Raw genomic sequence first — 13,712 nt, 5'->3', positions numbered from 1 at the left:
AAATAAACGAATACCCAATAGCCCCTCATAGGTAATAGCGGACGGGGGCAATATAAGAGTAGTCAGCATTCAATCTCAAAGGCACAAACAAAATGTTTTGGCCTGGTGTTCAGCTGTCTCATTAGGAATGCAATATTCTGTTTGTTTTGTTTGATTCATATTTTGTGGCTTATCAAATACTTGTTGCAATTTAACAATGCAGCAATAAAGCCTTAGCATAACATAGCTCCTATTTGGCAACAGCTTATGACACTGGTTTTTAATAAACTTCCCATCAGTTTCATTTTTGAAACAGCCATAAATGGACTAAAATCTTATCTTTGACATTGCTCCGTTAATAATAAAGGAGGGGGGGGAGATTTAAGAGCTGCAGCAAAGTAGGAATCTTGTGGCTGGCAACACATTCTGAAAGATCATTTATGAATACAGAATAGCACTGGAAGGTTTTATTTTAAGCAGTGTATTGTTTCCTCTGGAACAAAGAATCTCTTTACTCTTGCTGCTTCCTGAGGGAGCAATCCAACTTGCATTTATGCTGGACTGAGGGGAGTTGGATGCAGCGGATCTCCAGCTGAGCTGGCATTAAGTCCCTCAGCCTGGCCCCAGCTGGCTCAGCCGAGACTGGGGCAGGTGGAGCTGGTGTAAGGCCTCCCAAAAAGGGGCATTTGAGGTGAGGGGCCGAGGTGAGGGAACTTAGGTCACATGCAACTTATGTTCTGAGTGCTCTTGCAGGTCCCAATCCAGGCAAAAGTTACACTGGGAAAAAGGTCAGTCTAAAGAATAATTGCAACAGAAGTCAATGGAGAGGACTTACTCCCCAGTAGGTGTATTTGGGAGAGCAAGCTTTTACTTTCTGGTCCCTGTGCACAGCTCCCATCTGAGCCGGTCAACCCAAAGGCTCCTGAATGGCAGTTGGATGCAGCGGAACTTTACGCCAGTTTCTTTTGCTTCAGCAGCTTATGCCGACTTCCCTTGAGTTGGGTTGCTTTGTTAAACTACTATGCTGAGACTCAAGTTTACTTGATTATCAGAAGTCTGACCCATGTGATTTGAATCTCAAGAGGAATCCACTCCTAGCTATAAGCACCTCACATCCAGTAACAGAGGTGAGCACCTCCTGAGCCCTTTGAGATCCACCCCGTTTCACAGAATCATCAAGTTAAGAACTGGCTAATTCACCAAAGTTCAGCACCATTCTAAACCACACAGCAACACTTACAAATGTAAATGTTAAACGACCGAGGCACTTGATAAAGAAAGCAGAGGATCAAAAAGGGCTGTGCTAACCCAATTTTACATGAGCAATATTTGTTCCACATGTGAAAGACTACTCCTGGAAAATTGTGAAGTTCCAATTCACCTCCAAACACAATGGTCTTCCTATTATTACTGATGTTAGCTGAGGCAGTTGGGCACTATTTGTGCCTTTAAAATTATTTTCTGTAAAAAGATGGCTCAGAGTAAACAGGTGCATTCCAGTTCCTGTCTTCCGAGTAGTTTATGTCAGAGCAGTTAAAACTAACCCCAGTTCACAGAGTTGCTCATGGTTGATAGGCAGTGAGGAAAATTGTGGTAAATGTTGGGCATACAGTGAGTTTTTAAAAAATAAACTACGTATGGAAGCAAACATATGGAAAACAAATATTTATATTGCAATGTAAGTAATGGAACAGTAGAGGAATCCTTCCAATGGTACAAGCAATGATAAAGAAAACACAGAATTATTGTAAAAGGTGTTCAGAATTGTTAGCGGAGGTAGATGATGTGCTTTCCTGCAAGGAAGGAGAAAGAAAGCACACAGCCTTGAAGAAGCAGAGTCAAGTCCACAAGAACAGAAACTGACTAGGTGCTGACAAGAGACTTTCACACTTTTCCTGTAGACCAGGGATGGGGACCTGTGTCCGCCCCAAGATGTAACTGGACTACAACTCCTCTGTGCCTCTCTCCTTACATCTCATCCCAGTCACTTAGATCTGTAGATGAAGATGTGTTGATGGTGCCATATACCCCAGCTGTAAAGTATGCAGCGACTCATGCACGTGCTTTCAGAATTGTAGCACCAGTAGTCTGCAAATCTCTTCCCTTACAAGGGAAGCAAATCCTCACATTTTTATTTTATTTTCTCCCAAGCCTTCCTGCATTAGTCTGTTTCATTTCTCCTGTTTTTAATTCATGTTGGTTTTTATGTTTATTGTTTAATGATCTGTATTATTCCTATACACTGCATGGGTATTTTCTAAATCCAGAGCAGTTTATAGATTCTGGAATAAATAATAAATAAAACTCCCATCATCCCTGACCACTGGTAATGCTGGCTGGGCTGATGGGAATCCAACAACATCTGGAGTGACACACGTTCCACCATCACCACCCTTACTGTAGGCTTTGCAGGCTTCACCTCAGCAGGAAGACAAAGGGCGAGGCCTCAGTTATGAGCCAGGAAATCTGCTCATATTTCATCTCAACCACAAACTCATTAAATGGCAACTGCAACTGAAGAATATCACTTCATGCTTTTCATTTTGCCTTGTGAAGAGTTTTGACATGAAAGTTTGCATGCCAACACACCAACAAAATCCGGTCTATTAAAAAGGGGGCTTTAAAAGTTACCCTAGGGGTTATCAGCAGTTGTCCCTAGACAAGCACTTGAATGATAAACTGTGCGACCAGTGATGACAATAGCAGGTAACAGAGGTATTTTTTTAAAAAGCTTTCGAAAAGTCCATCAACAAAGACTTTTATAGAAACTTAACCATCATGGTACATAAGTCGCTATATAGATTAAATAACTAGGTACTGGAAGGACAGGAATAAACCAACTGTTTTCACAATGCCCTGGTTGGATGCAGCCAGCAGAGCTCCCAAGAGTCAGGTTCAAAAAAGGGCAACCAGAATGATCTAGGGGATGGAATGATTCCCTTATGAGGAAAGGTTGCAGCATTTAGGGCTTTTTAATTTAGAGAAAATGCAAGTTAGAGGTGACATGACAGAAGTGTATAAAATTATGCATGGCATGGAGAAAATGGCTATCAACGGACATTAGCTATGATGTTTGCTGTGTTCTCTCTCCATGGTCGGAGGCAGCATGCTTCTGAATACCAATTGCTAGAAGCCATAGGAGGTGAGAGTGCTCTTGCACTCAGGTCCTGCTTGCGGGCTTCTCATAGGCATCTGGTTGGTCAGTGTGAGAACAGAATGCTGGACCAGTGAACCGCTGGCCTGGTTCAGCAGGGTTGTCTTATGTTCTTATGAGTCTGTATTAACAATCTTCACTATTTTCCTTATTCATAATTAATATGGAGTCAGGAGGTTGTATCCAACGAAGTCATGCCATTCACACAAAGTCTTCTTCTTGAGCAACAGAACTTTCCCTCCCCATTTCCCATCCCCCAAACCTGTTCTGGGTTTTCCCCCCAACCCTCCACAGCAGATTGGGTGGGGTGTGCAGGGAGAAGAAAGGGAGGGAAAGTTCCTTTGCACCAACAGAAGATCTTGTGTGAATAGGAAGACTTTGTTGGATACAATTCAGGAAAAGTGTGACATTATTAAGAATGATGACATTCCTAGGAGACTGAAGAACTCCAAAAGAATCACTCCAATGGGAGACAGATAGTGAGGTATGATGGAAGAAAGGGCAATGGGATGTGCATGTTGTTGTTGTTATGTACCTCCAAGTCGACTGCGATTTATGGCGACCCTATGAATCAGCGACCTCCAAGAGCATCTATCATGATCCAACCTGTTCAGATCTTGTAAGTTCAGGTCTGTGGCTTCCTTTATGGAATCAATCCATCTCTTGTTTGGCCTCCCTCTTTTTCTACTTCCTTCTGTTTTTCCCAGCATTATTATCTTTTCTAGTGAATCATGTCTTCTCATTATGTGTCCAAAGTATGATAATCTCAGATTCATCATTTTAGCTTCTAGTGATAGTTCTGGTTTAATTTGTTCTAACACCTAAATATTTGTCTTTTTCGTGGTCCATGGTATCCGCAAAGCTCTCCTCCAACACCACATTTTAAATGAGTTGATTTTTCTCTTATCCACTTTTTTCACTGTCCAACTTTCACATCCATACATAGAGATCGGAAATACCATGGTCTGAATGATCCTGACTTTAGTGTTCAGTGATACATGTTTGCATTTGAGGACCTTTTCTAGTTCTCTCACAGCTGCCCTCCCCAGTCCTAGTCTTCTTCTGATTTCTTGACTATTGTCTCCATTTTGGTTAATGACTGTGCCGAGGTACTGATAATCCTTGACAAGTTCAATGTCCTCATTGTCAACTGTAAAGTTACATAAATCTTCTGTTGTCATTAGTCTTTTTTGACATTCAGCTGTAGTCCTACTTTTGTGCTTTCCTCTAACTTTCATCAGCTTTCGTTTCAAATCATTACTGGTTTCTGCTAAGAGTATGGTATCATCTGCATATCTTAAATTATTGGTATTTCTCCCTCCAATTTTCACACCTCCTTCATCTTGGTCCAATGCTTTCCGTATATGTTCTGTGTATAGATTAAATAAATATGGTGATAAAATACACCCTTGTCTCACACCCTTTCCGATGGGGAACCAGTCAGTTTCTCCATATTCTGTCCTTACAGTAGCCTCTTATGCAGAGTACAGGTTGCGCATCAGGACAATCAGATGCTGTGGCACCCCCATTTCTTTTAAAGCATTCCATAGTTTTTCATGATCTACACAGACAAAGGCTTTGCTGTAATCTATAAAGCACAGGGTGATTTTCTTCTGAAACTCCTTGCTCCGTTCCATTATCCAACGTATGTTTGCGATGTGATCTCTGGTGTCTTTTCCCTTTCTAAATCCAACTTGGATGTCTGGCTTGGGATGTGCATAGAGGCAATTAAAAAAATCCCAACTTCACACATTTTATTATCTATTAAATTTATATCCTGGTCTTCCTCTTAGAAGGAAGTCAGTGTGGCCCATATATATACAGACAGGGATATAGGTTAGTTTTAACTACTCAGAGAAAATAACCTTGGTCCACACCCCACAGTAAAATGGTCACTGAAAACACCAGCTCATATGCTGCAGCAATCCAAAAGGAGAAAGCATTAACTTTTAGAACACTTTGTACAGTTCTGGTCACTTTATCTGGATCCTGAAGTGACAGAAGATACAGAAAGGGCAACTAAAAAGGGACTGATGTGGAATGAAGAGAGAAATTAAGTTATTCTCTCCACTGAAAACACCACATAACAGAATCATCCAATACAACTGATTGGCAATCAATTTGGTAGATCAGGAGTTTTACAGTGTGGCAGAAACTAATTCATTGTATGCTAAGGGTGGGGAACCTATTAGTCCCATCATCCCTGACTACTGGCTATATTGGCCGAGGCTGATGAGATACGGAGTCAAGTACATCTATCCACGGGCTCCCCACCCCTGTATAACTAGAGTAATTTGGCATAATATTGCAGTCTACTGATTTCACTATGGCCCAATCTTTGTAATGAAAATATGTATTTTTAATGTGGTGGTAGACAGTACATGAGCACACGACATCCTGCTTTCTAAAATGTACACTTTAGGCAGCTGCTCTTATTTTACTTTCTGATCAAGCACAACTTTCTTTTGCTGCCTTGCAGGTCTCATAAATTCCCTTCCCTAGAACAAGCAGCAGCAGATAATTATTTTTTTTTAAAAAAATGTATAGATGGTGCACATGTTAATGCATTTAACTAAAGTAGACTAAAATTTGTAGATCTGATGCCCAAGTTCACAGAAAAGTTTAACAATGAAAGATAACGTGGTTGGGGAATGGGGTTTCAGTGTCCTGCATAGCTTCTCACTAGGAGTAGCAGAAGCAAACTACGCAAAATAAGATATATTATGCTTGTAATCGTTTATACAAGTTGATGGATTCTGCTTTTCTGTGTACAGAATTTATGTTACCCTGGAAAAATTAGCAAACACAAGCAATATCAACAGCAAATAGACATGACAATGAAGAACAGAGACAGTATGCTTCTGAACACTGGATGCTCTGAGGAAATATCACGGGGTGGCTATCTCTGTCATGTCCCATTTGTGAGCTTTTCTGGTTACTGAAGAACTAGTGAGTGGTTAAAACTGCGAGGTTTTATCCAGGAAGTCCCCAGCAAAGCCAGAAACTTTTACCTACATCATGAACATTCAGTTATCCACACTCACCCTTTTGCAATAAGGAGATAATATTGTTGCATGCACCCCAATGTCAACTCCACCTGTAGAGATTTGAAATTAGAAGCTTGAAAGGGGACCCCAAGACATCATCTATCCCAATCGCCCAATCCTATAATACAGATCTACCCTACAGGGCAATTGAAAGAATACTGAACACAGAGGAACTGCTATATAAACCTAAACTATCAGCATCATCTGGCTGGCCACTGAATAGAGCTTTGGAGTGCTGCAAATGCTACATACATGCACCATTGTCTTGCTTCCCACTTTTTAAGGTTAGAGAAGAAGCGAGACTACAAGAATCTCACCCATAGCTTCCCAACACTATGCTGTGTAACACAGCTCGCTGCTACAGCAGCCTTGTTGCCAGCCTGGAGCCAGAGGAGTCACCTGAGGCCTATCTCCAGTAGCAGTGGGAATGAAGCCGGTGTCAATGATAGCGCAATCAGTGCAGGGAAGAGGAGAAAGAGCAAAGCAACTGTGTTATCTGGGCTTCCTTTCTTATCTGCATCTGAGCACCACTTCACTTACATTCACTAGAAAATGCCCATCATAGATATGTTTTATAAACATGAGAATTGTAAGGTTTGTATCTTAAGACAGGCAGGTTTTGTACAAGCGTGGACATTGGCTCCAGTAGTCACAGATCTATCTGTAGGCAAGATTTATAACTAGAAGCCTTAAGTGAATCCTGAGTATACAGAGACATCACAACTTCATGGGGTTTTTTGTCCGTATATATGCAACAGCTGCCGACATGTTTCCCCCCCCTTTTGTTCCCTTCTCTCTCATCACTCTTCCTTTCCTACTAGGCTGCACCTGTTCTACGAGACAACACCAGTAATTTCTTTCTAAAAAAAGAAAAGAAAGAAAAGCAACCACTAGTCTCCTGTCTTATCAGGGTGCATCTGAGAGGTTTGCCTGCCACCTGTAAAACATCTGAAGCCTACACTTACAGAAAGAAAGTACAAACTGCGGCAATCAACTCTAGTGACTGAGAGCTGGCCCTGAAAAACAGCCCAGCAATGTGTTTCTTACCCCCTAGGAGGTAAGGTTCCTGCTAAGGGTCCCCTAGTCTTGATGTGGTGGAACCCCTGATTAAGTTCAAGAAACAATCCTGCAACCATGCTGTACTGGGGACTCTAGGATTGGGAGCATGCACCAATTCAGTGACTAGCTTGGCAAGTTTCTCCAAGTACTTTTGTACTTGATTTTTCCAAGCATTTATTATATTTGTGAAATTTATATCCTTCTCTTCACCAAATGCTCTCAGATGGGTTCTAATAAAATAATACAGTAGGGCCCTGCTTTACGGCGTTCCGCTTAATGGCGCTTCGTTCATGCGGCGGTTTTGTTAGGGAAAGGCCCCGCATTACGGCACTTGTTCCACTTTTACAGTGTTTTCTGTGGCACGCCATTTTGACATCATTTTCGCATGATGACGCCCATTATAGTCTATGGGGCCCCGATTTACAGCGATTTCCGCTTTACGGCGGGGGCCTGGTCCCTAACCCGCCGTATTAGCGGGGCCCTACTGTAAAGTACAAAAGTGCATGCTAAGGAACTGTCATGTCTTAAAATATTTACAAGTATTCCAGTGAAAATAGCTTTCATGGAAAACCTCTGCATATGACTTCCGGGAAGGGTGACTTAGCCTGTGCCTGCTTTTGAGACGGGCTCCTGCCTCAAAAGAAGCTTATTCAGATATATCAGTCAGTTTTTTCTTTTTTTTTTGACTGATTAAACTTCTCCCGGGTAGGGAGAAACGAAGAGATTAACCTCAAAGCCTATTTTTGTTGGGACGACCAGATCTCATTAATTTATGGGACGAGGTCCAGCCGACGAAGGTGGGACGGATTTTCAACAGCAAGCTCTATCTGATAAAGCGAACGTTCACCTTATCTTCTAAGAGAGAACGCACTAACAGGCAAGCACCCTTCTTTCTATATTTTTCTTTTATTTGACTTAAATTGTTGCTGTTTAAAAGAGATTTGCCAGATTGATCGGTTTTTGACATCTCACTGGGGAGCCATAACTTCTCTCTGCTACGCACTAATTAATAGCTTATCTCTGTTTTTGTTGCAAAAAGCTGTCCTGGATTTGCATTCTAAAGATATACACAGAAGAGGGATTTCTATTCCAGATTTTTATTTTGAAGAATATTATATTGTCTGAGACTACTCTCTTTTTGGTCTATTTTTTTTTTTGACGAATCTGTTTCCTGACGACTGCCATTAATTGTTTCGATCCTGGGAACTGCATTTTGTTTACTTAACTATGGAGAGATAAGGCTGTCTGCTCTGTTTATACTGTGATGTCACCAAGTTTGGAGTATTAACCCAATTGTTGCTGAAATAAGAAGTGGTTTTCCTATATTTTTCTTTTAAAATGGCAATTAAGAAAGTGGCTGAGAATCTGGAAATAACTATGTTTCAGAAAATAATGGATGAGATTGAGATAACGAAACAAAACCTGCGACAGGGTTGTAAGGAGCTGAAAATTGAATTGAGTAAAATGACGCAGGAGATTAAAGATATAGGGGTCCCTGTGAGAGAGGTGACCCTGGAAGGGGTCCCTGTGAGAGAGGAGACCCCGGAGATTGGAACAAACGTGGAACAGGAAAAAGATTTGGAGTCTATGGACTTTAGAAATAAAATCTATTGTTTGGAGACACAGGAGATTAAAGACATAGGGGTCCTTGTGAGAGAGGAGACCCTGGAGACTGGAACAGGGGTCCCTGTGAGAGAGGAGACCCTGGAGACTGGAACAGGGGTCCCTGTGAGAGAGGAGACCCCGGAGATTGGAACAAACGTGGAACAGGAAAAAGATTTGGAGTCTATGGACTTTAGAAATAAAATCTATTGTTTGGAACTCAATGTTATCTCTGAAGAAATTAATGAAGATTCTAGAGATAAAGTTATTAATGGCATGGATAATCTTCTGGACTGGAATGATGTGATGGAGCCCAATATAGAGAAAATCTATGGAATTAACTGCAGCCATGTGACAATGGAAAAACTTTCAAGAGATGACCCAGTGTATTTTGAAAAAAAGAACAGAGATATGATTTTACAGCAGTATTTCAGCAACCTATTCAGAATGGATGGCAAGAAAATATTTGGGATAGAGGTAATTCCCATCAGACTCTTACTATATGACTATGGCTTTGACAGCAAGATTATTATGGAATACTGATAATGGAAGATTGGATACCGAAATTACTGGACTTAACAAGACTACTGAAGATGGAAGATGGAAAATGGAACTAATAGGGATAATAGAATAATGGCTACTGAAATTACTGAACCTAACAGATTCTGATGTGATGGATTAATTGAAATGTTTATTTTGACTATGGTTATGACAATAAGATTATCATAATTAGTAATGAGATGGATTAATCGATATGCTTATCTGGAAAAAAAAAATTGATAGATATATTTCTTAAAGAATTGAAACCTCTCTTTGACTTTTTGTGGAAAGAATAAAGTAATGTTTATGAGATTTGATGATTAAGTAAGATAACTATTGGAGGAAAGTGATTTTATAATATGACTTAAGAGACAGGATTGTTATATATTATAGACTTATAACTGATCTGATCTTTGACAAATGGGAAGTCAATATTTTACTCTTTATTTTTTATTTTTTATTTTTATTTTTTTATTTTTTTTTTTTTGTTTAACTATTTTTGATTTTGTTTTTTGTCTTTGAATGTTTTATGATTTCGTCTTGTATGTTTTATGAAAATTTGAATAAAAATTATTGAAAAAAAAAAAAAAGGAAAACCTCTGCATATAACATTAAGACCATATTAAAGCTGCAACTTTACCCTATATACACTTTCCTGGGGAGTAATCCTTTTGAATTCACTGGGGTTTACTTTCAAGTAGACATATATAGGATTGTACCATAAGTAAGTTTTATTGATTCCCAAATATTTCAGTTCAAATACTTTAGCCATTGGGGGGGAAAGTGTGATGTTTATACAGCATAAGTTTAGGACGGTGGAAAATTGTGCAGTTCATCCCCCCCCCCCGGAAATCTATATCATTGGTGTCAATACCACCAATCTCCAACCTGATGTTCTGAGCAGTGGGGATCTGTATAGCATCTGAATGGTCTAAGGATGTCAGATGAGCAGATTCAATGTGCTTGACTCTCATTTAAAGAAACAAAAACCTGAAACTGAATTCAGCCTCAGGATAAGCTTGCTCCCACTTTTATCCCAGACACAGCATTTGTGCCTTTAATAACTACATAACAGGTAGAAATTAAACCAGTGCCGCAGCTATATTACACCATGGAACTGTAGCAACAGAGAAAAGCAGCGCCTGCCAAACTTCTCCAACTGTTTTAAAAAAGGAGCCTTTGCCTCAAGGTGGAAGAAGCGTCTAAGTCTACCTTTGCAGAATTTGCTCTTTTACCTGGAGTGAAACAAAGCAATCAATCAACCTGATGCCTATCTATATCCATCGAGCTTCTCTAGGAGCTCCAACCGGTTTGAGGAATTCCCCTCTCTCCGCCCAAGAACAGTACTCCTTTACAGTAAAATGGGTGAGAGTTGGCAGACTGGCCAACCTTTGAGCCCTTGAGTCATACCGCGCAAGGATTCCGTTGCAGAAGCTCCCCAGATAATATAAACAACTGCTGGAGAAAGGGCAGAGGGTGTGTGAAAAGACTGTTTAAACGCGGATGAGGGAAAACGCGTTCGGAAATCGTGGCAGAAAAAACCCGAAAGCCGGTTCTTGCCCTGCCCTGCTGCTAATAGACAACGGTCGCCTGGAGACGCTGGTGGATCAGACGCCTTGCTAGATTGGCCCCATCTTCTTGCTGGAAAGTAAAGCTTGAACTCCTACACCTCAGGACTTGAGTAGCTGCGCTTAGTTATCAGGAGGAAGGGACTCTCTGCACATGCCCTCGTGTTTTTTAGTACTCTCCGAGTTTCCAGGCTGGAGTCCCGGCACGGAATATACAAGTTCCGGAGCTTTTTTTAAAAAAAACTTGTCTAGTCACTGTTTCTCCAAACGTTCCTCTGCTCTTACGGAACAAGGAGAAAAGTCTATGCCGGTCCTGCGCGTCTATGTTTCCCTCGCGGGAGTCGCTTCTTTCCTCCTCAAAGACCAACCAGACACCATTTCAGGGGAAACCCACCCACCACGAGGGGAAAAAACAATTCGGGATTTTTCGGTTCCCCCAAGGGGTGGGAGGAAGAGGCACTCTTTCAGTTCTGCAAGGCTTCACTTCAATGGTGCCGTCACCACAGTAGAACTCTGGGGCAGAGATGTCCAAGGCTTTGCTCAGCCAAATGAGCAGGAGGGCGCCCAAATGCAGTGCTGGTGAAGGAGTTTGCCACATTTTGTTGTAAATGAAATTATATACACATTGCCAAGTTAACAATCCCTCCCCCCAAAGCCCCGTAAAGTCTACAGCGTTTAATTGCACCAGTGGTGCGTCTCTCCCCGCCCTTCTCAAAGTTGCACCTCACCCTAAGCCTCTTCACACACTGACGTCTCCCGCCTAGCCCCGGCACACGCCCCTCAAGAACTTTAAAGAGGGATTTCCTCCTTCTGTCCCCAATGCACACACAGAGGGAGGCCACACGCCACCACGACCCTCTGCCCAGTCCTTTCCACCCCGCAGGGTTGCGCCAACGCGGACCGGCACCTACAAACACCTGCCCCGCCCCCCGCCCGCATGCGCGGTTCGCGGCTTCCTCCTTCTCCTCCTCTACCTCCGGGGCTCAGCTCCCCGTACGCACCTCGGAGGTCTCTCGGTCCCCAGGCTCCGAGCAAGTGCGTAGCAAAATTCTAGCTAGGCTGTTACCTGAGGAAGCGGCTGCCCAACAGCGGGCGCAGCAGCAGTACAAGGTGGCGAGTAGTAGAGGCAGCAGTAAAGCCTCCTGGTAGGTGGGCAAAAAACGCCGGAGCGCTGTCCTCATCCTCTTGCAGCAGATGAGAAAGTTGCAGCGGCGACCAGAGGCGATGGTTGCGACCGCCTTCTCTGAGAAATCTCCCTCGGGCGCTTCTCAGACTCTCACTTGCAGTCCCTGCTGTGAAAGCGCCAGAGTCGATGACAACTGAGCGCAACCTATTGGTGGAGACTGAGAACCAATCACGTTTTTTTCCGCCTTGCCTTGTCTTGAACAGCAAGTTGTTGCCAGGAGAAGAGGCCGCGGAGCCTGTGGGGACGAGATAAAAAAAAAAATCAAACTGCGTTGCTATATATATAAAATCACTTGTATCTTCCCCTTCGCCCAAGGCCGTAGATAGGCAGAGGATGAAAACAAATATCGAAAGTGAAACACGCCAGAGCAGAAAAGCGCGCGGGAGGCGTTGTTCTGCTCACAGTAGCGATTTATGTAATCAAAACCCAGCCGTTCACAGAAAGCGATCTGGTCTAGCACGGTCGTCTCTTATCTTATATAATATAGAACTTAGTTCTTCCATCCTTGCCAAACTATAAGTAGCCAAAAGGGCACCATCCAGGTACTGTACAAGAGGGAGGTATCAGCGTGCTCGGGGCCTGTGCAACCTCAAGGTTTGCACTTAAGAAGGAATTTCGCAAAAAAAGTAGGGGGAAGGGAAGCCCCAAACAGCCCAATGAAGACTGAGCATGCTCAATGACCACAGAACGTCGAAGTGTCTGTTGTGAAGTAGGAAATGGAAAGTGGGGATTAAATTAAGTATCCTGGAATTAAGAGTGGGTGGCTGGAACCCTGAATAGGAGCAGTGTACATTGCAACATCTTGTGGCAGTAGATCTCTGTGGGTGGTGGGTCGTATCTTTTCTCATTGTGGCTTTGCAAAGGCTAACATAACCAAGCTAAACATGGTAGTTAACATTATGGTAATAGGGTTGGAAGTATATAGTCACAGGGGGTGGAGAGTGCTTGATGAGGATGATATATATATGTTTGGCTGATTAGAGTTTCATTCTCTACAAATGATAGAGCCCCTGGATTGCCCTCCAGCAGATAACGTATAGTAACAAAATCTACACAACTACCTTTACTTTTTACAGTAAGGCTACAGCCGAATTTGTTCTTGGGTAAATAATTAGGGGGGGCAAATTAGCACCCAGCCCAATGCCATTTCTTTATTGTTGTCTGAATTTGCTGTTCTGAATTCTTCTCCAATCTTAACCTTGTCTACTCAGAAGTAAGTCCTACTGAATTCAGTGGTAAGTAGGGTCAGGACTGCAGCCTAAGGAGGAGAATTTCTAGAATCAATTCCAGAATTGTAGCATGCACAGTTCAAATTTGCCACATCCTTATTTGAAGGATGGGTCCTTAATCAGCAAATGCTAAACTTTAATACCAAACAAGGAACAGGTGACAAGTCTAGAGTTTTTGTCACCGTTATAAAACCAGTACAATGTTATAGGCTTCCTATGAAGGTATCATTCCAGAGGGGGGATTTCTTCAATTATTCCACCACATCACATTATTCCCATCCATAGCAAAGGAGCATGGTCAAGACTCAGAGTGAGTTTCAGTATAATAATCTTCCTAAGAGGTGCCAC

At 42.2% G+C, this 13,712-nt stretch overlaps 1 protein-coding gene across 1 annotated transcript in view; it reads right to left on the bottom strand.

Annotated features, from left to right (window-relative positions):
* The window catches only part of LY75 (lymphocyte antigen 75), a 113,634-nt gene extending 100,908 nt beyond the window's left edge, over positions 1 to 12,726 (bottom strand). Inside the window, exon 1 of the mRNA XM_061608667.1 lies at positions 12,016 to 12,726. Within this exon, the coding sequence (XP_061464651.1) occupies positions 12,016 to 12,130 (115 nt within the window). The 5' untranslated portion in view covers positions 12,131 to 12,726. The remainder of the gene's footprint in view (positions 1 to 12,015) is intronic.
* Positions 12,727 to 13,712: the final 986 nt, after the last annotated feature.

The sequence above is a fragment of the Rhineura floridana genome, chromosome 2 (genome assembly GCF_030035675.1).
Source record: "Rhineura floridana isolate rRhiFlo1 chromosome 2, rRhiFlo1.hap2, whole genome shotgun sequence".
Classification (NCBI taxonomy): domain Eukaryota; kingdom Metazoa; phylum Chordata; class Lepidosauria; order Squamata; family Rhineuridae; genus Rhineura; species Rhineura floridana.
The sequence above is the reverse complement of the archived record's forward strand: the minus strand, read 5'-3'. Positions and strand labels throughout refer to the sequence as shown.